The 26786-nt window shown below is 41.6% G+C and overlaps 1 protein-coding gene across 1 annotated transcript in view; it reads right to left on the bottom strand.

The window, feature by feature from the left end:
* Positions 1 to 508: 508 nt before the first annotated feature.
* The window catches only part of cdk6 (cyclin dependent kinase 6), a 34398-nt gene continuing 8120 nt past the window's right edge, over positions 509 to 26786 (bottom strand). Inside the window, exons 4-8 of the mRNA XM_010770236.1 lie at positions 21028 to 21195; positions 9046 to 9155; positions 4108 to 4158; positions 3599 to 3734; positions 509 to 3494 (exon numbers count right to left, since the gene is read on the bottom strand). Of these exons, the coding sequence (XP_010768538.1) occupies positions 3342 to 3494; positions 3599 to 3734; positions 4108 to 4158; positions 9046 to 9155; positions 21028 to 21195 (618 nt within the window). The 3' untranslated portion in view covers positions 509 to 3341. The remainder of the gene's footprint in view (positions 3495 to 3598; positions 3735 to 4107; positions 4159 to 9045; positions 9156 to 21027; positions 21196 to 26786) is intronic.

Raw genomic sequence — 26786 nt, 5'->3', positions numbered from 1 at the left:
CTTATATTTTTTATAACACTTGTTTTGGATTGTCAGTCCTATGTTAAACACTTCGAACTGCACTAAACTGTATGAAAGGTCAGGTGCAATAAAAACAAATGTTTTCGTTGAGTATTATTGAGTATCTGCTTTCATTGATCCCAATACGGCTGGAATCCATATAAATGACCACACTCAGTCCAAACACATGACATTTGAATGTCTGTACAAGGTGGTCCGATCTTTTTTTTTCAGTTCAATATTGTGGCACTCAAGTCCTTGTAGCTCCATTTCAATTGTTGTCTTTCTTTATCTAGATAAAGTCAAGTTCTACCAAAATCCCTTTACACATCTCCTAACAATTTCCCTGGTGGTTTTACTACATTAATAACATGTTATTATTATCTATATTATATTATTATTTTCAACAAAAATTGTGTTACCTATAATGTTCCCTTATTCCAAGAATAAATACCTACACATTCACTAATGGAATTCATTCATACTTACAAATGAGTCCAATACCAGATTCACAAAAAGCTGCTTTTTATTCAATGGTGCAACACAATAATAAGACACCAAAGCCTGCATTCATACACAAGTATAATGCCATCATTGTGTTGTTCCTAGTAACCATTTCCATTATGATAGAAACAAATGTGACACAGTTTAATTTGAGTTATATGATGGATCAACAACGGAGTTCAGTTTTGAAATGTATTAACAGTAATTTAAAGAAAAATTATATTTATAGCTTTCATTACATTGAACACACCACTGACATCAGATGTGAGTTATGAAATTTAAAAATAAAATCACACAGTGCTTAATCAAGCAGACAAACATGAACCTACATTGTGTTCGCCATTTAGCAATTAAAAGTTGCTGGCAAAACCAGTCGATACAGGCAGTTATCCTCAGACAGTAATGACTACAGTAACATATATTTGATAAATAGAAATGGCAGTAGAGTATGATCAATGAAATGATCATGGAACAGCTTGAAGAAAACCTGAATGTGTTATGATGTTGTTAATGAGTAGCCAAGGGATGTGCAAACTGTGCCCAAAAGGTTTGGACGAAAATACCAAGAACCTGAGAAAGAGTGTGTCTGTGTGTGTGTGCTAGCAGCACTACCTGTTAAGAAAACATAAACCAGTGTTAAAATGTTACTGTTCTGCAAGAACTACTAAATACAAAAATACAACTCTGCATAACTTGCTTTTTTCGCTGGTAAAAAAACAAACTGATTTTGAATATATGTGGACATGACTTTAAAAAAAGGGAAAACTGTACACAAAATATTCGTGCATTATTTCATTTTCAAACCACTGTAAAACTCACAGCTCTGGATCCAAGGCAAATGCATTTAATAAGCACCCACAGAGCCCACCAATTATTTCCAATAGACAAAAATACTCCTGCCAAACAACCTTCCACTGACCCATCGCTACTCTACATCTATCCATTTTACGACATATTTATGGGCACGTATCCAAAGCTTTCTATCATTACAGCGTGTACTTAATCTATAATGTTCAGTACCAATGCCTATCCTTTACACATTCCTTACATTGTAAAACTATTCTCACACAAATTCTATAATTGTCTAAAGAGTTGGTGTAATTGGTATAAGAATATTGTATGCCCCAGCATCATTGAAAAAAAGAATCAAGTAACAACTTGATGAAAAAAAGCATATAACATTACAATTAAATACAGAATATTGGCGACTCTATTCTGTGCCACATGTATTCATGTTGGAATAGTGCTGGTGGGACTTTGTCCACCTATTGCATGCCTGTTGGTGGCAGGAGCGTGTATATTAGGTTTTTTTCATCATTGTCTCAGCACTGATATCAGCCCATTACGATAAGCTCCTTGAAGAGTGCAGAAACCATTAGAATCCCGCTACTGGTCTGCAGTTACCAAGGACATCCTCAAGGTTGCAGTATTATAATACATGTAGGACTGGAATGATAAGATAACCTATTTTATACAGTCTATGGACACGACTTGGCAGTGAGTGGCTGGCTTGTGATGCCCAATAATGTTGCTATAGGGATCTGTGTACATGAGTGTGCTAACGTCAGTGGTAGTGCACACACTAAATGTTGTGTATGTATCTGAGTGTACTGTGTATCTGCTCCACGCACAACACACAGTTAATGGTAAAGGCAGGTGAGAGTCATGTTGTCCACCATAACTCCTCTGTGGTCCGGTCCCCCAGTCAAGAGGGCTTATTGAACACTGGTCATAATAAGGCCTCCACTTCATGGCCTCCATCTACCAGTACATCTGACATGCAAGGCTTTGCATTGTCAACACAGTCAATCAACATTTAATAACCTAAAAGCAGCAATTACAATCCATCAGTTCATGGAAGGAGGATAGCTTTTGTGCATTTTCTTTCAATGGTGAGAGTATTGGTGTCACTTTCTTTACACTCTCTGTAGGAATACTACAGCTTTGTATATTGACTTTTTTTTTAAAAAGTATTTGCCCCCTGACATTTTTCGTGTTTTGTTTTGTACAACATAAAATCATAGTTAAGCTTTTTTGACACAGATTGTCATAACAAAATGTCTGTATTTGCATAAACTAGACAACAAATGCAAGTTTAGTGAAATAACTAATCAATGGAAGGAAATATGTGAAATATGAAGGCACTTGAATATGTAGTGCAAATCTGTCTAGATCAGTTCATACTCAGAGATTTTACACCTTTGGCAACTGCCACCTTAGTGCTTTTCTAGCTTTATGGTCAACTGGCTAAGAGAAAGCCACTGTTGTCTGTTAAGACATGTAGAAGTAAAAGAAGACTATGGTGGGATGTCACCAAAATCTAGCTATGTGACTAACTAATAAAATGCAATGCAAAGCCTGGTGTTTGTAATTCCATGTTGTAGCAATTGCAATCTTTGTAGCAGGACAGCAACCTAAAAAACATAACCTTTAAAATCAGCAAATAACTATCTCTAGAAGGACTTCACCCAAGTGGCTAAATCACAATCCAGACAGAATTCGCTGCAGAACTATAAAGCTACTATTTTACCCTGACTGAGCTTGAGGACTTTGGTAAAAAAGATTTAACCAGATAGACTCAAGGCTATAACCTACCACAGATATAACATGCCTCTGTATCAATCACTTTATGTAATCTATTTGTACCAAAATGACCTCCATTTTGTACATTTGTTTTGCTTATACAGCATACAATGTCAATCAGTGTCAAAAAAGCTTAAATCAACACACTATGATTTAATGCTGTAAAAATAGAAACATGAATATACTCCAAGGCAGGGTTTGCAAAATACTTTTTATAGACACTGTATGGGATGATTAAGAGTGAAGGAGGACCATCAGGCAGTCCGCTCCTCCATAGTGGGCTTGTTGGGGGGGATGGGCTGGGCTGCGTACACACTCCTACTGTGGCTGTCGACACTTTGGAAGTAGGGATGGCTGAGCGCAGCAAACGCTGATATCCTCCTGGAGGGGTTGAAGGCGAGGAATTGCTGCAAAGAGCGAGGAGAAATAAAAGAGAAGGAGATCAACCATTAAATAAAGTTGAAATAATATTGTAAATTGCTAAAAAAATACTGCGTCTCGTACTACTCACCATCAAGAGGGCCTGCCCTTGCTCGTCCATATCTGGAACCAAGTCCTCCAATTGCTTCGGGGGCCGGGGGGTGAAGGCACTCTGTGGTAGGGCCACTTCCTGGGGCCAGTCCTCTACTGAAGGGAGCCCAACAACACTGTGGGATGATAATGGACATTAGTGACTCTTTGTCAGCAATGTTCAGCATTCAACGCCTCTCGTGCTCAACTATTTTGAAATATATTGTTAGGTTTACTGAAGAAACTGGAAGGGTGCGAAGTGGTGCTAAAAATTAACAAATGAGCAGCGTAACCTAATCTGGGGGGCTTTTAATTCATTACAGAGAATAAGTTGTATGGACATCCTGTTCCTATTAGCAGGATAATAGGTTACCCTGATTAAGTTCCCTGAATGACTTTTGATTGACCTATAATTGTGAAATATCTTTCTTTTTATAAAGTCTGTTCAATCAGTTTGAAACATACAGGACCAGGGAGACTGTAACAGGAAGCACAGCCAATAATACTTACTCAAAAATCTTTCCCAGCTGATCAACATCTGAGTTTCCTCGAAATAGCGGCCTGGGAAGAAAGAAAAACACAAGGTCAGTTTGACAACTGACGCTCATTTATTGTCCTGCACAAAAATAAATAAAAGGTCAAATGCATTTTGATTAAAAGTGTACAACATCAATTCGTTTTTTCATGACCTACTTTTGATGTAAGCCCGTGCTAACTATCCCACGGTACACTACAGACAAGCAGACCTAAGATAAAAGCTATTGGCTCAAGGCAAAGAGGAATGTTTGACTCTGATGCGAGCGTTTGAAGTAGCCACACACTGGCAGCTTCATCTCATGCAGTCAGGATTGTGAAGGAGTGTTGGTAGTACCACTCAAAAGGGGAGGGAGGGAGGGATGAAAGGAGGGAGGAGAGCGGTGGCGAGGGCTGCTGGTGGTTCCTGTGGCTTTGGGCCGTCTCTGGATGCCCGTGGGCGGCCATGCCTGCTCTGGCACCCGCACAGATTCCAGCAGTCATCATCAGCACAAGACTGCCGGCCGCCACACGGTACAGAGAACGCCCATTTATCCCTCATGTGAGTGGGTGTGTGCTTTTGCCCTGTGTGAATGTGTGAAGGAAAGTGGGAGGGAGAGGCGTGAAGACATTTAGGATTATTCTAACAGAGACAGAGGTATGGGAACCTTTCCTGCTGAAGTTCCTCTGAAAGGAAATAGGTTTGAGAGGACTTTAACAGACGATGGTGGTCGGATAACTAAATCCGTTACTCCCACAATTACAGTATGAAATCCAGTAGGGCCAGAGAAGCTTTATTTTTGTTATATTCTACTTGTTTAAGATGAAAAAGTCCCCAGCAGATGTCAATATAATGTAGGATATTGTCACATAGGTGTGTTTGTATGCTTTCTGTATCCTGGCACATTTACAGCAGTGGCAGTGCACCTCACTTAACTGAAGTCACCATGTGCTCTTTGTGTTTTCCCACTTGCAGGAAGCTTTGCATAGCTTAACACCCACACTTTCCTACAGACTCAGACACTGGGAAATTAGTCAGACTGAGGTATTTGGCAAATCTTTACAGTGACAGCAAACTTGCACACTTTAGTTCAGAAGAGGAGATTCACTCTGCCTCATACATTGTAGTGAAAGAGGATCACGCCACATAGGTCTTTCGGAGTAAAGCACTGCCATTTAAGATTAAACCAGACCAGTTCTGACTGTTATTACCTACAGCCAAGTTATCGTGCCAAACAAGTAGGGCTGGTAATGCGAGGAGGTCCATATTTAAACTTTGAGTGGTTTGCTGGTTTGTCGGAGGGGGTTAACTGGATTCACAGAACTGGCCACTGGCATGCACACAGTAAACTATCAAGGGCAAATGCACACATGCAAAACGGGAATTGTTTGTCCCCCGGCACGTTTGTACACAAACAAACGGGTGGCAGTGAAATGGGGACTTAAGAGTGGTTTGGGACAGGAGCTGAGTCACGCTTCCTCTAATGCCAACACAGCTCTGTCTCACATTCCCTGAGAAAACCTCTGGAATGTCAGTGTGTGTGTGTGTTTGTGTGTGTATGTATGTGCATGTTTGCTTGTCAGATGGGTGGGAAACAGAGAGACAGAAAATGGAGTGTGTGCTCATGTGTGTATGAGCCTGTGGACTGCGTGGACATGCAAGTGTGTGTTGAGTTTGGATGCACTGTACATGTTTGTTTAAAGCGCACAACCGCACGTGCATGTAAGGTTGCGGCTTTGAGGATTTATCAATTGAGTTCCAAACTGTGAGAAAGTCAACATGGATGTGGGGCCTCTCCCAGACCATTAACACAACACGTTCAACCTTTTCGATTGGAGGAATGTCAACAAGCAGGCACTCTCTCCCCCCCATTCACTTGAACCATGACTCACCCCGACACTATCCCAGCCATGCAGATGCAGACTTGCATGATATTTGCTCAAATTCCTTTGACAAGTTCCCAACTATTCTCGCTACAGTGGATAGTCATTAAAAGGAGTTTTTACAATGGCATGTTTGATAATGTAAGTGGATAAAAGAGGACGGTGCTTGGGGGGAAACTTTGAAGTTTTATGAGTCATAGGAAAGATGTTATGAGGCTGGTTTTTTAGTTAACTTTTTTTGACCTGAAACAGGGTGAATTGAAGGTGTCACTGCGCAGTGGGGCTCATTTTTATTATCTCAGAACTTACAAATGTTTCCAAGGAGATGTCTTATGATTGGTCATTTGAGTGGCCAACAGTCCAACATTCTTAGATTTGAGGAGGAGGTACTTTCACATACTTAAAACAAAAATGTTGCAAGATGAATTGCTTCTTCGCACTGAATATTGGTTCATAGGCAACAACAGATCAATCGCATCATTATGCAGATGATATTTAATACCAGATGTACTTTTCATTCGCAGAAGAACAAACAAACAATACATTTAGATGCTAACTATTCCCGAAGGCAGATAAATCACCAGCGGGGATGTCTGGTTCCTGTACCTGAGCTGTCAACGATTATAATCTCCAATTGAACCAAACTGCAAAGCAATAAACAGTGTTATCTCATCCCTTCTTGTTCTGCACTTTTCCTCAATCGAGCTTCCATTTGCTTTCTTTCACTGCTTCTCCCAGGTGCCCTTTAATCTCTAACAGGTGGCCTTTTAAAAAGCCATCTTAATCACCTGCAGGGGGAACGGGGGAGGAGAGAGGGAAAGAGAGAGAGGGAGAGCTCTGTGCATGGCCATCAAAGGGCTCTGACTTGCCTTCCACCTTAAGGCAATGTTGGACAGGTGCCAGATTGTGAAAACACACATATATACACACCAAAGCTTTTTACAGCTTATTGTGTCAGGGTGAGAGAAGACACACACACACACACGCACGCACACGCACACGCTCTCGACAAGGCAGGAGTGCCAACCTCAGATTGTGCCCTCTATAAAAAGGGAACACTAAATCCTCTGAACATAATACATACATCCAATCGTTCATTTCACTTTTTGCCGTTCATGATGTGTTAACACATGTTCAATGTGGCATAAAGCACAGCGCCTGTTATTCATCCCAATGAGTGGACTGAGGTGCCACATGTGACGGTACAGTAGTTGCCAATTGCTTTTTTGTCGATGGGCTAATTGATTAATCGACAAAAATGTGTCGACTCCCCTCAAAAGATGCAGAATCAAAATAAAAAAGGAGATAGCTAATTTTGAATGATTGAGCAGCTCAGTGGACTGAATGACCAGTCTGTAATAGTCTTACAGATACCAAATCATTATTGGTGGTAAATAAACAGCGGAAGTGTTTTTATGACATAACCGAGTCACATATAACCGTATTCATCAATAGTCTTCTTCTAAAAACAGGAAACCAGGAATAACAAAGCAGGCGCTGTCCTCCACTCTGCGCTCTGCAAGCCGTCCTAATGCATGTGAAATCACACAAAAATGATCTTATCTTGCAATATGAAAAATCGTCATGTGTCACAATTTTTACAGCAGGGTAAAGAAGTGTGAACACATGACCCGGATTGCACATGAACATTATGGATGGAACATGACTGTTTTAAAAAGGTCAGATCAGGGACAGATGCAACAACACTGTGCAGCGCAGATTATGGTTGACGAATGAATAGCTGAAAGGCACAATTGCAGTATTTTGCTACAAGATATTTCCTAATTTGATGTTTTTGTATGGTGGTATCTTACAGGTTGGTCCACATGGGGTGCCTCAGAAAGGCAAAGCATATGATATTCTTATATACTATGAATTATAATTTCTATAGTGACCGTCTTCCCTTTAAGGAAGCGTATTCCTTTATTGAATTTCATTATGCTTTTATATGTGATCTGTCAGTATACCATATGAGTGCCATATTGCACCCAGTGTCCCCAGTATATTCCCACATGCAGAAGTGTGAGTCGTTGTGTGTGGCTGTGCTTATTGGGGTGTGAGGACGGTTGGGGAAGGAAGCATAAATTACAGGCAGGGCTGGTCCTCCTGGCACTCAGCCCTAGTGTTCTTATCTACTCTGAAGCACACCACCACAGCCAAGCTAGACTCCAGTTCATTGTTCACATAAAACACAATTATGTGCATACTATGGCACATAAATATTAATATAAGATTGGTGGTATGATTATAGAATATGTCATTAAGTCCCGGAACAGTATTCTTTCCTCATAGCCAGGAAATAGACCTTTTTTTAGAATGTCTTTTTTTTTTTTTTTTTTTAAAGTAGTCCGTTATGAGCTAGCTCTCCAGTGTGTAGAGTTCGTTAGACCACAAACTGACGATACCTACACCAAGAAGCAGGATCTTAACTTGCATGCTGCAACCACAGCATCCAGGCTGCCATTACTGTAATGGTTTGATAAGTCAACTGAAAATGTGATTGCCTACTGCTCAAAATGTGGCTGACAGGTGCCATTTAGAAAAGTTTAAGAAACACCCAAAAAACTGAATCTGTCACAACAGTATGCCACTGCCAACCATTCAAGTTGTAGTTTACATTCATGTCCGTCAAGCCTTGTATCAGTAGACTTTCAAGGAGCTACATGAGATGTAAGTGTTATAATGCAAACACAGCACAGTCAAATATGAGGATAAACTGTGCATGAATGAGGGACTGATGTGTTGTTAAAACTACAAAAATGATAACCCCTTTGCAAAGAGAAAGCATGAACACGATGTAAGACAAGATAATAATAATAATAATAATAATAATAATGTTAATAAGATATTACAGTTCAACACAGTTGTAAATAAGTGTAATTATTGTCTTGAAGGATTTTTTTTTAATGAAAATTGAACCGTGTTTTATGTATTACTGGACAAATGTAGGCAAAGGGTGCTGATGTGAAATCTTGGACAAGTTGTTGCTGGTTTTATATTTAAATTGTATCAATGGCGGTGTAGTAAAAGCTACATTTTCTTTGATCTCACCTTCTCCTGAACATCTCAGCAAAGATGCAGCCGACACTCCACAGATCCACTGGTGTGGCGTAACTGGACTGAAGCAGCACCTCCGGGGCCCTGTACCAAAGCGTCACCACCTACAACACACAGCAGAAATCCACTTAGAATAATAGTTAAACGCAAAAAGACACAGTCACAATAACTCCTATTTGTTGCATGTAGCCAGCAACACTGAGTAAATGTCACCATATAAGAGGGGGGCTCATGCTAACACACATAGGGTTAATACTTCTCTGTCCCCATCTTAGACTTACGTAAGACATGAAATCATATCTGGCAGGACAAGTCTCTCTGCTCCCATTTTGGTGTGTACCCACATCACACAGTCTTTCCATAGTGACCCAGCAGGGACACAAAATACTGTGTATATATATATATATGTGCAATATTACAATAATAAATGATACAACGTTTTACTGGTTGAAACTTGGCAGTGTCTCATGTTTGTGAAGTGACAGCGAGCTGACAATCATTGATATTAATCACCACACCCAACCCAGTCCCTCCTGCTAAAATTAGAAAACACATTTTTTTCAAGCAAACCCACCTGAATTTCAACAGCAGCCATTTTGTGCCACTTGCCATTAAGCATAGTTTCCAAATGTGACTCTATTGGGAGCTGTGAGTGTGTGTGTATGTGTAGCCATAGCCTGCAGGAAAGCAGCAGCATTGTTAACAGCTACAGTAGGGAAAGCCTCCAGACAAAACTCAGTGACCCCTACTAAGAGAGTGGACTGGTTCCAGGTGCTTTCCTAAACTCCAGATTTTTCCAACAGCTTTTGGCTGCCGTTCCCCACTCAAGCACTGCAGAGTGCTTATCGGGAACTTAGAGTCTGAGGCGAATGTTTGTAAGCAGAACGAGTGCGGTGTCACCTAGATATCTTTATTAGCTGGCTTTGACTCTCTGTGGGAGTAGGATGAAACGATACCCAGAGCTTTTAGATGTTCTCCACATGCCTGTATTTGTAATATGAGAGCAATGATCCTAAGAGGACGTAGATAGCCAAATATGAGCTATTAAAAAGGGAATCAGGTCCTTGCTTGTGTGCTTAAGTACCGTCTGAGAAATTACTGAGTCAGCAGTCATGTAACTTTGTGGTTTATAAATATTAATGGTTCCCAAAAGAGTATTACCATTTGCTTTGGTTATCCATGAACATTTTCCATCATCAGGTCAAATATAAATTGGCCTTAAAATGTGCTTTGTGAATACCAGTCAAACTAATGATGATTCCTGTCAGCTAATGTTAGCATGCAGAACTACAATGGTAAATAGCATCTGCTTAAAGGGGAACTATCATGCAAAATGCACTTTTGTACGTCTTTTATACATGAATATGTGTCCCCGGTGTGTCAGGGAACTCACCAAGTGTCAGAAAACACAACCGTCTCTCTTTTCCTCCATACCCAAATCTCTAAAAACGGGGCTGCAAAGGATCTGATACAGACTGATACAGATTTGAAAATAGTCGTCAGTGACAAGGAGCTCCGCCTTATATGGCCAACTCTACACCTATCAGGGGAATGAGAGGTTGCCGTGGCATGGTAACAGGACGCTCGTGACTCGGCCCCCTCCTTTGCAGGGGGGCGTGGTCAGCTGCAGCGCAGGCAAAGACAGGGTGGAGGACAGGAAAATAGAGCAAAATGAGGCATGGCTAAAATGCATGATCTGTTTCGTATTTTGAAAAAAACCAAAAACGTATAAAATACCTTATATAGGTATGGCCCTACAATATATTATTCAAATATAGCATGATAGGTCTCCTTTAAAGTGCATCATTGACAATGTGAGCACATTAGCATATTGATTTTAGCATTTACAGATTACAGTCTCAAAATGCCGTAACTAAGTTTCATTCCTTCTCAATGAAAACTGTCAATATAGAAAAAGCCATTTAAGTCATTTTTAAACATCTGTCTGGATAAATGATAGAAACAAACCGATGGTATTATTTTTGAAAGAGCTATAGTTTAGTTATATTTTTTGAAAGAATTTGATAAGCCACTTGTGATAGAGATATTATTTTCCCGCCCAATATCCTTTCCTAATATGACCGTATTCTGCTATATGGCAAAGGTTTAAATGCCAATGAACGTGAATTGCATCACAAAGCAGCAATTGTATATTACCAATCCACCCCTGGACAAAGTAAGAATTCTATCATAAAAGAGATGTTATAGTTGTAGTGCAAAGGGAACGTTTTTTAACACCTGAGGCAAACTGGAGAAAATGAACAGACATAACCCTGAGCTCGGATTATGGCACTCAACAGAGACCGATAAGAGGAATAAAAAGTTTGGTCACATTTTGTTCTTCTAAACTGAATGACGCTATTAATAGAGCCGAGGTCTGCATTTTGCAGAAGTGTGACACTTTCTCATCTCCTGCTTCAGTGGAAATAGGGAGGAAGTTGAGGCGAGTTGGCTGAGATGTTGGCTGAGCCATGTGACCAGATATGTGACATGAACAGAGAGTCAACAGAATGAGTGCTTGGGTCATTGAAGATTTTTAAAACAGTGAAACCTCAAAGAAAAACATGAATGGAGGTTGCACAGCTGCCTCTATATTCAGGCAACAAAAGGTCATTCATATTTCTTTCAACATAGGAAAATCCAATGATGACTTGCTTTAATTTGTTAGGATTCAGGAATGATTTCTTACATTCTTTGATTTAAACTAAGTTTTCAGCTTGATATCTAGTTAGGGCACATCATATTTCCATCTCTCATACCAACCCAAACTTTTTATTGAGCATGGATCTACACGAAACCATGATCCTTGCACTCTTGCAGCTGCAGGCTCAAATGTGTTTAAGTTCAGTCTGCATGGAGTTGGAAGACCTGCAGTCAAAATGCAGGGCTTGCGTGAACACATATGCCCACGTAAAGCCTTCTAGGAAGAACCACAGACCTAGAGCTCGGGGTATATCCGCCTCACTGCGATACAGTTACTAGAAACCTGGCCACAAGTGCAGATGAAGTCTTTTATATCACACATGCATCAAGTCACAGACACCGGAAGATAGATACTTTTAAATCATACTGCAATCTCATTACACCCCGACTACTTACACTGCAGGAAACCCTTTTTGTAGCATGTAGCAGCTATTGCAGGGGGGGGGGGTCTTTCATTCAATTTTTTCCATTAAGGGATAGAACTTCTATCTACAATTTCTCTAATGTAAATAATCATTAGAGAGGCAATACATGAGTCCGTTTCTCGATATTTCCAAACTGTGTGTTACCTTATCCTGTTTGTTCTTAGTTTTTAAAAAAAAAAGGGTAACAAATGTATGCATTCATTTTTATATAGTACGAGTGAGTAATTTATGAATAAGCTACATCAGACAGAGTGGATACACAAGCACTTTTTAGAAGGATCCAATCTGCTGTAATCACTGCTTTTCCCTTACCAATTTATCCTCACCCTTTTTCTCTCTACCTCTTCCCTCTATCTTGCAATCCCTCTCCCTTCTCTTTTAGCATCCTTCTTTCTCTGTCTGTTTCTGAAAGCCCATAAGTCTGTAAAACACACATGCCTGAAATGCAGTAAAGTCTAGATACAACATTTTAAGAGACTGTAATATCCATGAATGCATTTTGATCACACACAGTTTCACACTATCCATAAAATGCACAACTCACAGTTTGAAAGAAGTCTCAAGTCTGTTTTACTGAATACTTTCAAACTATAACTCTGAAAGTGCTTTGAGTGGAGGCCTAAACACATTCACTTAATAACTGTTTTCATTGAGATGATTGTAACAACACTAAGACTGTTGTAAAAAGAAACCTTCCCCAATTGTTGTTATAAGCTTCTTTCTGTCCTTCCTCTTCTTCCGACCACGTTTGCATTCCTTCTTTCTTAGTCTCTTCTCACCCTTCTCATTCTCTGTTCTGCTTCACGCATCCCTTCATTAACCCACCCCTGCTCTCCCTTTTCTGTACAGGCTGCAGGGAAACAGCGATACATACAGTATGTAGGACAATCAGACACAGAGAAGGGGAGTCAGCTGTTTAACTCTTTCGATACAGTGTTTTGCTCTACTTAGGTCAGCTGCTTTTTCAATCTGTCTCCCGCCTATCTGACACCCTTCTTCCCTTCCCTTCCGCATAGTAACAGAAAAGCCAGAGGAGGTCAGATAAAGCAATGGGAGAGAAAAAGAGAGTTAGAGAGAGAGAGAGAGTGTGTGTGTGTGAGGCTGACTCCAGATTAAAGGACGACATTCTGGGAATTCCTTTCTGCTGAGAGCATCCTCCCCCTCACCAACACCACCATCACCATCCTCCTCCTCCTCCTTGGCCCTCACTGCTGCTGTCCCTGCTCTGCTTCAGGGAGGAAATGACTTCTCCTGGCCCGAGGACCTCCAGACCTCCTGGGCTGGACCTCCAAGCCTGTCTGAATAGCTCCATGGGACCTGTGCCACCAGCGAACTGTGCACGAGTATGACAATGCTGCTATTGACAAAATCTAATATCGTATGCATGCCTCTTATTTAGCTGTAACAATGTCACTTTCCCCTCTGTGGGACTAAATAAGGTGTTCTGATTCTGATGTTATTCTGATGATCCATGCATGTGAGCGTGGGGGGGTTGGTTTTATTTTGTTTGTGTGAATACTTGCACGTGACTTAAGTAGAGCACCTGCTTTAGCCTGGATTCATGTGCATCAGGGCCAAGTGCTGTGTGTCTGCAAATGTACAAAAAGTTATCTGCAGTATGTGTTTGATGTTTAAAGGAACTTGGGTCTTATTTCTCAGTGTGTTAGCCAGCTGTCCTTTTTTACAAGTTGGCCCCCTTGGAAGCCCATAAACCTGAATTATTCTTTAAATAAAGGGCATATTATGTTGGGTGGTTGGGGTTGCACTCTCCACTGCTACCATGACACAAACATTTTTCTGTCCCTCCCCATGAGGACCTTTACAGTGACCTGATGCCATGAGGATGATGCCGGGGCTTAAGGCTGCAGCGCCGGAGGCAGTGGGGCTGATGGAGCCTGGCCGGGGGCCCGTGTTTACATTCCCTCTCACTGAGGAAGCCCAGGATGAAAAAACACACACACACACACACATACAATTGTTTGATTCACTACAGGCAGGAATGGCTCACTGAATGACGTGGAATAAACGTGCAGTAAAGTTAATACCCTCTAGGTTATTGCTCGAATGTTTCTTACTCTAAGACTTTAAGGCTAGAATAGACTACATTCTTTCCGGAAGCAATTCACCACAAAGTAAAGTCTTTCTATGTGCATCCAAGGAAGGAAAACCGATAAAGCCTCCAGAGTGTATAGGCAGGCCACATATGGGAGAAGGAGAGCGGATGTTATAATAATATGAGCAGAACTATGCACTCTCAGAGTACAGTGGAGCTATGGCTGTAATGTTGTGTCTCCAGAGAGGCCCCATTCGAAGCTCTAGCAGTCAGCCATGTTGTAAACACCATTATTTCACTCCTCCCTCACTTTCCCTCTTTCTCTTGTTTTGCAAAACGGACAATTTACTGTCCTAACAATGCAGCTGCACCAGGCCAAGAAAGGAAATAAGGAAGGCGAGAGAGACATGGTATTTAAAAAAGGAGATGATGGGGAAACGTAGAGTCTGAGGGAGGGAGAGCTACAAGGCTGGAAAGAAAAGTGCAAGAGCAGCACACAAACTGTATACAGTAAAACAGAAAAAAGGAGCACTACAACTGTTGCCAAAGTATGCACAGAGTACAGGAATGCAGCATGGGGCCCTCGGCGAGCGAAACAAAGACAGCACAGTCAGTGGCTCTCTCTCTCCCCAGTGCTACCACATCCGCACATCATTAGCTGGAAAATTCCTGATATATGCTGTAATTTTTTTCTCTTTTTTTCCCCTCCTCTTCCTCTTGCTGGTACAGACAAGGCTTTAATATCCAGATGCCGGTGTGTGCGGGAGTACACACACACACACACACACACACACACACACACACACACACACACACACACACACACACACACACACACACACACACACACACACACACACACACACACACACACACACACACACACACACACACACACACACACACACACACACACCTCCACACACACACACCGCCTTTTCCCCACCTGGAGCATTGCCAAGAGACCATCAACGATTAATTCAGTGAAGTTCAGGAGAGTGTGTGTGCTCTATCCCACAAACATAATCAGGACGCACAGGAAAACCATGACTTAGAATGTGAATGTAAAAGTGTGTATAAAGTGTGTGCAAACATTAAATACAATGTGATTGTCTGACTTGTATGTACAGTTTATCCCCGTTCCTACATATGTGTGAACTCTGTGTGTGTGTTTGCTTATGTCAAATTGAGGCCAGCCCCTTTGCTCCAGCCGGCTGCAGTCAAAGCATAGAGGAAGACTTTTTATTTTTTCCCATGCGAAGCTGTTTGAGGAGATATCTAAACATTCCCAGAGTGTGCTGCACGTGCTCTCCTGCGTGCAGTGCAAGGTTCCCCCCTCCCCTATCCCTGCCTACCTTTCTTTCCTTCTTTCTGTCTGTCCAGAGTAAAAACACATTGTCTGGCAAAAGAAGGAATACATGTCCAGTTCAGTGTCATCAGTGTGCCTTAAGACTGTTGCATTACAAGGGATTCTAGTGAAGCATGTCAGTGTTTTGTGAGTCTTGAAATTTGCTCAAAATCATTAATGTAAAAATGGTAAATAAATCTTCATTATAAAAACCAAGTGCCAAAAGAGCTAACATCAAAAAGCATGTGGTTTGCCAACTTTAAGACATATCATGTGCATAATCAACACTATCTCGCAATAAACTGTGATAAGTGAGAACACACCAATCTTCACTTGCCCTAAACCAACACCCACAGATTGTTAACTTACATTCAGTCAAGCTAGTGCTTTAAATAGGAAACACATTCATAATGAATTTACAGATCCAGACTGCAGAGTCTGACTGCCCTTGAAAGCTTTATATTGTAAAAGCCTGTCCGCTGTTTGAGCACGGGCAGGAAATCTGGTTTCAATTTGTTTAATGTCGTTTGAGATATGGGTTTCTTATTCTGGTAAGCGTAGTGGGAGGGCTATAAGCAGAGGAACCAGGGGAAAGAGTGGGGGAAATACCTTTAATCAGGTAACTATTTGAATCTTCTGCATGTCACCAACTAACAGAGTTTACAGGAAACTATGACGGTGACTGCCAAAGATAATTGGTTCTTTTGATCACATAAAATACATGTTTTATTTGCGGAATAAGTCAGGAAAGCAGCAGGAATGCAGAGTCATAAAATTCCCTTTGACTCAATAACATCCTCAAGATAAGCTCGGAGGCAAGACAAAAACAAATTCTTCACTAATAAGCTTATCTAGTCATCGCCTGTGAATTAAGTCAACTTGGTTTATTTTGGTTTAGAACTAGAAAAACATGAGTTAAAACAACAAGTGCTAAAAGAATAGACTGGTGGCATTCCCCTTGGTTTTCCAAATCTAATTTGACAGGCAACGACATGCACATGACATGAATGAGAGCGGAAGCTAATGTGTTTCATGGGACCTTCCTGTCAGCCTTGTGTTACAAAAGGTTGCCAATATGTTGCTGGTGAAGATGAAAAGCAAACCAAGCTCCAGCCTCCAGTCACTTTAGGTTAAGCCATGTCTGTGGACAAATTTTCAGCAGGTCTAAATAAATATCAGTCCTAGGCTAGATCTAACTTCTTCCCAAAGTTAGGAGCTAGTGAGAACTTAGACAAGAACTCTGCACCCTTGGCAAGCTAATACTGATACTTAAGATGTTTTAGGAATGTGTCCCCCTACTTTAATTGGATGGGTTCAAGTCAAACGATGAAAGATTTCCTTGGGTCTTTGATCAGTCAAGCCCAAGTTATAAACAGTATTCTTTTGTTAATAAGTAGTTTTTTTTAAACTTGTGTGAGTTTTAGTAACACTGTAGACTTTTTGGTTTTACTGTTGCATTTATTCAAAATTTAAAAAAGGAGATCAAAAGAAACTGCTTCCCCTGGACCGCTTAAGCAGAAATGGGATCTCAATGAGATGGATAGAAAAAAGACCCTTCTCTGTTTTCTGGTATGTCAGATTAACCCATCAGCTTGTCCCATCTGCCTGTCACTCAAGGCAGCACAATGAGCCTGTAGCCTGACTGGGGTCATTAAAAAACCATCAACAAAGCAACGGACCTCCAGGGACTGCCAGGGGCGGCCTAATCTGGACCCCAGTACCAACCCAATGGGTGGTCTCCCTCCCTCCTTAGCTCCCGCTCCCTCTCTTTCGGGGAGGGGGAAATATGTGCTACATGGTTGGCGGGTGATGCAGATGAGGCCATCAGTCACACGCAATCATGCATGTGCAAATTAACCAGACTCCATCACACACGTTTCTATACACACAAATACCACATTTATTTTATAAATGACATGAACAACTCGGCATATGGCTAGGTGAGAAAGCAAAGTCATCTCAAAAAGGGAAGTTCAAGCAATGCTGGTAAATTATAAGCAGATAAGCAGTTAGAGGGGGGAGCGAGGGACTCTTTGACACATTATGCAAATGCTCACTTCAGCCATTTTGTCATTGTAGAAGTGCTAAATGAATCACTTTGAAAGTGAGAGAGAAGTGTCTTATTCGCTTAAGCAACAGCAGTTCTCCAAAGCCCATCTGTCTGCCAGTAACGGTGGCATTAGGTGACTAAATAAGCAACTGCTTGTCTGTTTGGCAAAGGGGAAGGTCCTCTTCAATGCTGTGTGTATTGGTGAACATGTGCGCTGCATACAGTGTAGATTATCTGCTTTTATTAGCAAGAGGAAATACTGAATGGATGAATGGAGATTGTGTGTTGGACTGATAGGGGTTTTCCAGACACAGGAAAGTTAATCTAGAAGCAAAGATCCCGTGCCCACATTGCAGCACGAGAGCATGCATGCACTAACACACGCATACTCGCACTTTACCTCCATCTCATTTGTGGCCCAGTCTGGAAATAAATGTGTGTGAGATTGTGCAAAAACACAGTCATGTTAAGTGCCTCTGTGTGTGCTTGAGTGGTTTCGGGGCTTGAGATTTGTCGCTCACACGTACAAGGTGAATTCCCCGTTAAGTATTCTTCCCTCGAGAAAAAGTGTCACGTCTAGTCATAAATGAAGTTTAACTACACAAAGTGAAACCACACATACTTAATATTGTGTAACATTATGTAAATGCTTTGGTTAGGTACGTCTTCCTATGAGAGTTAAAGGTGTATTTTCATCAATCTGAACGATCATTTCCTGAAATGACCTGGGAGACATACTGACTTTATCTGAATCATAAAAAAGTATGTTTTTAAAAAAGGAGAAATTACAGTTTAATGCAGTCACACAGACAGAAAAAGAGCCTAGGAGAAATAAAGTCTACATTTTGAAACTAATGATCACAACAAGAAAATAAATGTCTGACAATTCTAATGCAGATATTAATCAGTCCATCCTAATAACTGCTGTCTTAATAATGCAACCTCATATTCACTTTTTATCATTAACACCTTCATTACACTGCAATAATCTGTGATCAAATATGTTAACAATTCCAATTAAAACTGTAATTCCTCACTCACTTCCATCACTCATTCTTTTATACTTTTATTTTAAGCCCAAGATGACTACTTTTCCTTGTCATTTCTTCCTTTGCCAAGAAATACAGTATGCATGTCAGTAGCCTGGCTTCTCATCTTGTTGCCCAATGACAATATAATATAATTAAAGTTAGCATTTTTCACCCAAAGGATGTTTATATTGACTTCAGATGGCCATATGCTGCAAATATTTTTGATGAGCCTGACTTAAGTTCCCATGAGTTTTATTAACTTGCCATAAAAAAGTTGCATTGTCTTCGTGGCACAGTATATTTCACATTGAATTTAGTATCAGTGTTAAAAATGTTTTGTCTGTTAGGGGTACATTATTTGAAAACTAACAAGAAAGCCTGTCCTGAAAGGTTATCCTCCATTGAAAAACAACATATACAATTGCTGCCATACAATACCCAAACAAAAATAAAACCAGAGGGGTCTAGACTTGTCAGGTTGATGAACAAAAGAAGCTAAAAGGCATACATCTGTCTGAATGTGAGGTCCAATAAGAAAACCTTCTTCTCTTTAGTAAATTGTGTCTTATAACAAGCTACAGAGCTACTGTTGCTGACTAACTTAATCTCAAAAGTCTAATCTCTCCCTGTTTCAAGCTCTTCCAAAGACCCCTTTCAGTCTCCCTCTCTATTTTATCTGGTCATCAGAGCCCAGAGCTCAACAGTTGGACATCAAAGTGCCGACTGTGAAAAGGGAGGGGTGTCTGTCTCTTCTCGTCTGTCCCATCCCTGTCTGCAGCAGCCACTGAGGGATTCCTGAGACAGAGCACGGGGGCCCTTGGCTCTCACTTTACACAGAGAAACCCTATCATTTGGCACATTGCAGCAGAGCTACCCGCTGATGCCCTGTAAGTGCCCCCTCCATCACATTAGATGCTTTTCATCCAACTCTCTGGAGATGGGAGTGTAATGCAAGGCAGTGTGTGTGTGTGTGTGTGTGTGTGTGTGTGTGTGTGTGTGTGTGTGTGTGTGTGTGTGTGTGTGTGTGTGTGTGAGAGAATGGCATAAGCTTGCAACATTTTAATTTGCAATGACAGAAGCATACATGCACACACTAATGTTTTTGGTGAGTAATGCGCAAAAGGAAATGAGTAATACGTTTGATAATGTAATTAAAAATTCTAGCGTGCATTTTCAAGGAAAGAGTGGGGTAATTAAAGTTTATTTGTATTGCACAAGTTCATCGATTGAGCAGTGGCGAACCGTGAGGGCCTTATTCGGAGAATATGCTGGAACACTCAGATAAAACAAACAAAAAATCGATTTAATTATATAAATAAAATGTAATAACATTTATATGAAAGGAATAAATGAGAATCGTATCTGTGTTGTTGATCTGTAATATTACAGTGTTACGTTGATTTGTTTTTCCTTCTCGGACCATGCACTACGCATTTCAAGTGTTTTTGTGTTAGAAAAGAAAGCAACCAATCAGATCTTGTTCTGGGTCTCCGGGTAGAATATCCTTCAACCAAGGTATTCTATATCCTTGATAGAATGCCCTGGCCGTACGTTTGGACTGACAGTTTGATCAACCAATCATATATTGATTTGTAGCCAATGGGCGTATTCTTTCAGAGTTTCCCTCAGTTCCAGGGTACTCTAGAAGGCCCGCTAGTTAACTGGCTCGAGACAGAGGATCTAGATCAGGGGTGCCCAACCTTTTTTGAACCGAGAGCTACTTTTTAGTTGCCAGTGTGCCGAGATCCATCAGTCCAAATAGAGAGGCGTAGCCATTACTGACAGCCTACTACCAGGTAAATACACACTTCTACTTGTATAAAACTGACCTTTGTACGATTAATACTTCATAAAATGAGGGGGAGGTATGTCTACAGATGGTCCAGTTTTGATAGACATGGTTCGCCACTGTGATTGAGTTATTGTTGTTATTATCTCACTTGATACTTATTGTATAGATTTGTATTTGTCACTTATCTTTCGTGTTATGTGTATCTTTACATAAAAAAAAGAGGGGACAAATGACTTCCGGGTGCGATGTAACATCTAAATTAGCTGTTTACTCTCAAAATAAATGTGCCTGTTTCGAAACACACACGAATATGTCATTTGATTGCTATATCATCTATTAATAAGTGGCTAAAAACCTTCAGACTCTGTGGATACATCAAATGCACTGCTTTAGTAAAACCAATATATCAGATCAATATTACCCTTTCATAATCCATTAGTGTATCTGACCCAGCAATAATAGCCTCTGAACCTGTAGGATCAATGGTTTGGGACTGTTTGTTTTGAGTCACTCCGTTTCAAGGAACTATTGGATCAGCCATAATGAGTTGAGAAATATCAACAACATCACTCACCACAGAGGTGAGGGCCATCTGGAAGCTGTAAATGCGGGCGAGACCAAAGTCGGCCAGTTTGATCTGACCTCCGCTGGTGACCAGGATGTTCTGGGGCTTCAGGTCACGGTGAACCACGCGATGGGAGTGCAGGAAGTCCAGCCCCTGGAGCAGCTGGTACATCATATCCTGTAGGAAACAAAACAGAAAGACTAAGAAGAGAAAGGGAGGGGGATTTATACAAACATTACAGAAATACAGAATCTATAAAGTGAAGATCATATGCCATGATCTAAGCTTTACGATATTGTAGCCGTGCTGATGAAATAACAATGAGTGTGACACTTAAGAAACCAAATACTCCAGATGGTTGAAGTGTGATAACACTTTTTTGAAAAAAGGTAGTGTCACGAGACAAATTCGGCTTTCAAACGTTCAGTCGTACTTGTCCTTTCAAAAGGTCAAAGACAGATGGCTTCATGACCCCACACTTCTCAATTTAACATTTAAATGAATTCCAATGTCAACCATGCAAGCAAAGGCCTGAAAGACTCTGCATTGAGAAGTCTAAAGGCTGAGAGACCATGGTATGGAGGGAGTTAACTAGAGGAGGCCTGTGTCTTTTGTCAACTGCAGCAGATGCTTGATAACTGACACACATTCATGATAGAGGCAGGAAGAGGCCCCGTTCTGAACAAGCATGGATCTCTGTTTCTCAGCAGCTGTCCGGCTCCGAGTTAATTGGCGCTTGTTCTGTTTTAATGCCCAAAAGCTGACCTCACTGTGTCCATGACACACTTGCACAAGTAACATAGATGAACTATGTACAAAACCAGCTTAGACTTGTTCTTTTCATACCGAACCACTCTCAAAACAGGTCCTGCACCTGTAGACAAATAACATGTCATTACAAGGGATTGTGGCCTGGCAGTTTTGGCAGAGCTATGGTCTGGATTGTTCGATATAATGAAGTCTAGGTAGAGCCAAAGGCCCAGACAGATAAATATGTAGTCTGCGTATGGAAGTATTGAAGTCTGTTAGAAAAGAGAGTCATTTGTAAATGAAAATGCTACAATGCTGGTGGGGTTCGTTGTATCCTGGCCTGTACAGCCCCCCCAAAACACAAACACAAATGCCCCCAACTCAAACCACAAAAAGCCTTCGCCAAGACCTCACAAGTGACATGGACCTGAGCCCGCTGCTCTATTCAGCGGCCGACCAGCTGGTGAGTGAGTCAAAGGGGTCTGCACACTCAAGCAGAAAACATTAGCAAACGGCGCGGGGCTGGCTGCTGTGCCGGCCATAGTGGAAGAGACGGGACGCCCCACACAATGCTGTGGAGATGGGGAGTGATGTGTACACACAAACTGGGTGTCCCTCTGACGCTGCGTTAACATAATGTGTCTATCTACTTTTCTATTTGTGAGAGGCGGCACCTCAGACTGTGTGTGTGTGTGTGTGTGTGTGTGTGTGTGTGTGTGTGTGTGTGTGTGTGTGTGTGTGTGTGTGTGTGTGTGTGTGTGTGTGTGTGTGTGTGTGTGTGTCCTCTGACCAAGGGCAGGCAGGATGCATAAACAGACCTTCCTTTCTACATCTCCATCCAGCCATGACCCAGCACAGAGGGCAGCAGACAAACAGGGCCATAGGAGAGAGGCAGGCAGTTGGTTATTTTGTGTGTGTGTGTGGAGGGGGGGTTGACACAATAGCATGCCCCCCCACCCCCACCCTCCATCAGTTCCTCTACGCTTTAAATAGCCATTTCACCATGCTTCCTTTCAGCAGCATTTCCTAGTAAACACTAATTATCTCAGAAGTGTGACTCTTGGACAAACACACAAACAATCGTGGCCCCGTTGGCCTTAGTGTCATCATCTCTGTTGTATCGATTACCTTCACAACTGAGTTATGGGAAGACATTCCACCTATGTTCAACAGCATATTGGAACTGCAATGCAATAATATAATAGTTTAAGAATAGCAAAAGTAATACTCCCACAAGTTTTAGGGCCACATGTTGCACCGAAGACCACATTGAACAATCTTTTAGCCTCACAAAGTTGATTTCAGCAGCACAAGACTTGCTCAACACACAACTGTCTTCAACTGGCAGCACTCCAAACTTAAAAAACAACAAACAAGTTGGCCAGGAGGAAACAGAAAATACACAAAAAATACAACAGATCCAAACCAGAAAAAGCAGGAGGACCAGGAAAAAAGTAGTTGCAGTCAAAACACGGCTTTCTGAGTGCACCTCCTTTTCTAATGCAAATGTACCAGAGGCAGCCATATTGTTTATTGTAGCTCTGCACAATATGGGACATCTGCCGGTTAGCGTTAGTGTAATTCCCTCCCCATGCTTCATTAACCTCCCCCCTTTATGGGCCCAGAGAATAGAGCTGTGGTGGCTTGGACGATGGCGGAGGAGGAGGGTGGGTGAGACCCAAGTGCTGGCCCGGCGGAGGAGCACTGAGGCTGGGGCAGCGCGGCTCCTTGATGTCCTTCCAGCTCATTTGATTCCTGGAGGAGGACCTCTTTCATCAATGACCATGTGGTGGGTTTAGAGTCTGAGTAAGACTGAGTGGGTGGTGGAGGGTGGGGGGCCAAAAAGGACAGGGGCAGAGTGGGGTGCCTGGTGCTGGGGGTGGGTTGATTTTAAAGGAAAAAGTATGCTTGTTTTTTTGGTCTTTGGCAAAAGGTGAATGTTTGTTTGGGTTAGGGTTTTTAAGGGTGACACTATAGAACAGATAATACATTATTGAGATGTGCACAGAGTTGATAAACTTGGGACTGCTGGACTTTGATCCCCTATCTGGTGTCATCTGCTTTAGCCAAGGGCAAATTAAGTTGCAGGGAAGGGGGGTGTTACTGTGCAGTGTCCACTGTCCTAGAAATAACAGGGGATGGTGCCTGTGTCATCTCTTCACTTGATCATTGTCTTTCTGTCCCCTCAAGGCGTCAGCTGTATGGATGTTAGGAGAAAGCAACAGAAGGAGGGGGATTATAAGGGGGCCGTATGCTTCAAAGTGTTTTCTGTACAGTGCTGGAAACCTCTTCCCAAGACATTTTCCAAAATCATAGTTAGTGGGAGAGATGTGTTTAACAAGTTGGGTTATTTATGAAACTGACAAAGATGTCCTCTTTGCAGAGCAACTAGCCAGGTGTGCAGGGTTATGAGAGTAAACTGTATTTGAACTTCTCATCCATTTATTGTCTTTTTTCCTTCTAAACACAACTTCCTTCATTTTGTGTGTACAATCAAGTGCCATAAATAGACTTTCCAAAAACATCTGCTGAGGTCCCCATTTGAACACATACTGTGCTTCACCATTTTGTAGGACAACAGGTGTTTAGCCCTGCACTTGATTGTTGCCTCAGAACAAAACATCTTTGGATTGTGGATGCACCCGATTAACAACAAAGCTAAATTAAGAAAGAGGCTGATTACTCAATTATCAAAAGTGACAGTTCATTTTCTTTTAACCGAGTAACAACTTATTCAACTTAAAACTTAACAAGTACAATTAAACAAACAAAGAAACACCTCATGAACATTAAAATGGTTACAATAAAAGACCAATAACAATTATTTTCTAAAATGCGTTTTTTATCTAAAGAAAAAAGCCAGGAGCAAGAGGTGGCATATTTCTTTTTTTTTCTGGTTGACCTAAGCCAGTGTTTTCTCAAAGTGGGAGGCATGACAGGGGGGGGGGGTCCGCAAGAGACCAGGAGGGAAAATAGTTATGACAAAAAAAAAGAATAATTTGAAAAATTATTGACTTGAAAATAATATGCTACAGTACAGTACAAGTACGTCTGGGTCTCTGTTTCATTCAAGCTCGGCTCTGTGTGTGTGGAACGAGCCATTTTGTGTGCGTGCGCCAGCGAGAGAGAACGCACCGGTACCGGAGATCGTTGTTGTTAGCGTCTGGTGCTAGCGAGCTACGCTAACGGGTATGAGGAGCTTTTTCAACAACAAGGTGGAGTCCTAACTTTAGTCTAATGGCGCATTTCCACTACACGGCCTTCCTCGGTATGGCTAAGCCTCGTTAGGCCTTGTTAGGACTGGCTCACTTTATGGCGCATTTTCATTACAGTTTAGGAACTGTAGTGGAAATGCGCCATAAGTTATTACATTGCATTGCATTTAGCTGACGCTTTTATCCAAAGCGACTTGCAATAAGTGCATTCGACCAACAAGATACAAACTTTGAAGAAAAGAGAATCATATAAGTACATCAGGTTTCATAGAGCCAAAACATTTCAAGTGCTTCTCAACTGGTTTTAGATAAGCCAGTCCTTTATTAGTATATAAGTGCTTTGTTAGCAATTCTTTGTTACTAATTCTATCGCTCGAAGTGGAGTCGAAAGAGATGAGTTTTCAGTCTGCGCCGGAAGATGTGCAAGCTATCTGCTGTCCTGATTTCAATGGGGAGCTCCTTCCACCATTTTGGAGCCAGGATAGCAAACCCACGTGTTTTTTGCTGATGGGAACTTGGGTCCCCCTCGCAGTGCTGGTGCATCTAGCTGTTCGGCTGATGCAGAGCGGAGTGCACGTGCTGGGGTGTACAGTTTAACCATGTCCTGGATGTAGGAAGGGCCAGATCCATTCGTAGCATGGTACGCAAGTACCATTGTCTTGAAGTGGATTCTAGCAGTTACTGGAAGCCAGTGAAGGGAGCGGAGGAGCGGCGTGGTGTGGGAACATTTAGGAAGGTTGAAGACCAGACGAGCCGCTGCATTCTGGATGAGCTGCAGGGGTCGGATGGCACATGCAGGTAGACCAGCCAGGAGGGAGTTGCAGTAGTCTAGGCGTAAGACGACGAGAGCCTGGACCAGAACCTACGTTGCTTTCTGGGTCAGCTGGGGACGTATCCTCCTGATGTTGTAAAGGGTGTATCTGCAGCAGCGGGTTGTAGCAGCGATGTTTGCTACAACAAGTTATCTCAGTGGGTCTCAAACGGTTTGGTCACGATTAATGTAAACAAGTATTTCCAAGGCTCACGTTTATATGATCATTATAGGTATACAAAAATAAGTAGGTATACAAAAATAAGGGAATAAATGAAAACAAGGTACGATTAGAGTGATTTGTAAAATATCCATAAAGAAAAAGTAAATCTGTTTACAGTTCTGTTTCAAATGGGTGTTGAGAGATGTATCCATAGATCTCTTCATTTTGCTCTGAAAATGCACCAGATTGATGCATTTTAACTTCAATTATTTTTTTTTAATCTTCCCGGGGAGCTTGCCCCCGGACCCCCCTGAGAGGATGTTAGGTCCACACACCAACCTAATATAAATTAACTTGTACTCCTGCTCTCATTTACCTATATGCCGTGAGCTGAATTGATCGAGCCTTCATTGTAACCAGTCGCGGTTACACTGTGTATTTGCATGAGGAGGTGTTGCAGTAGAAAATTCCACTGTAGCGACCAGGTACATTAATGGGAAACCTAAATTGTTGGCACGCCTCTATTTGAAACATCAAGTAGGCACAGCCACCCCCAAAAGAAATCTCTGGGCGCGGCACTGAGCCTGCAACCCTGTTTTTGCAAGAAATGCCTTGCACGTGCAAAACGAGCTCATTGCCAGCCACTAAGCCTGTGATAAGACAAAACTGTTTGCCAGAATATCAGCAGTTTTCTTTCTTTTTATTTTTTTTGCCACAGATTGCAAAGTATTACAACTTAAACTACAATTGTATGTATTCTATTTATTTTTGCGAGCAAACAGACTTATGGAGCATTGTTTTATTATCACTGCTTTGCTAGCCAAAAGTT

Source organism: Notothenia coriiceps, unplaced genomic scaffold, assembly GCF_000735185.1.
Source record: "Notothenia coriiceps isolate Sejong01 unplaced genomic scaffold, NC01 NC01_scaffold00008638, whole genome shotgun sequence".
NCBI classification, from domain to species: domain Eukaryota; kingdom Metazoa; phylum Chordata; class Actinopteri; order Perciformes; family Nototheniidae; genus Notothenia; species Notothenia coriiceps.
The sequence above is the reverse complement of the archived record's forward strand: the minus strand, read 5'-3'. Positions and strand labels throughout refer to the sequence as shown.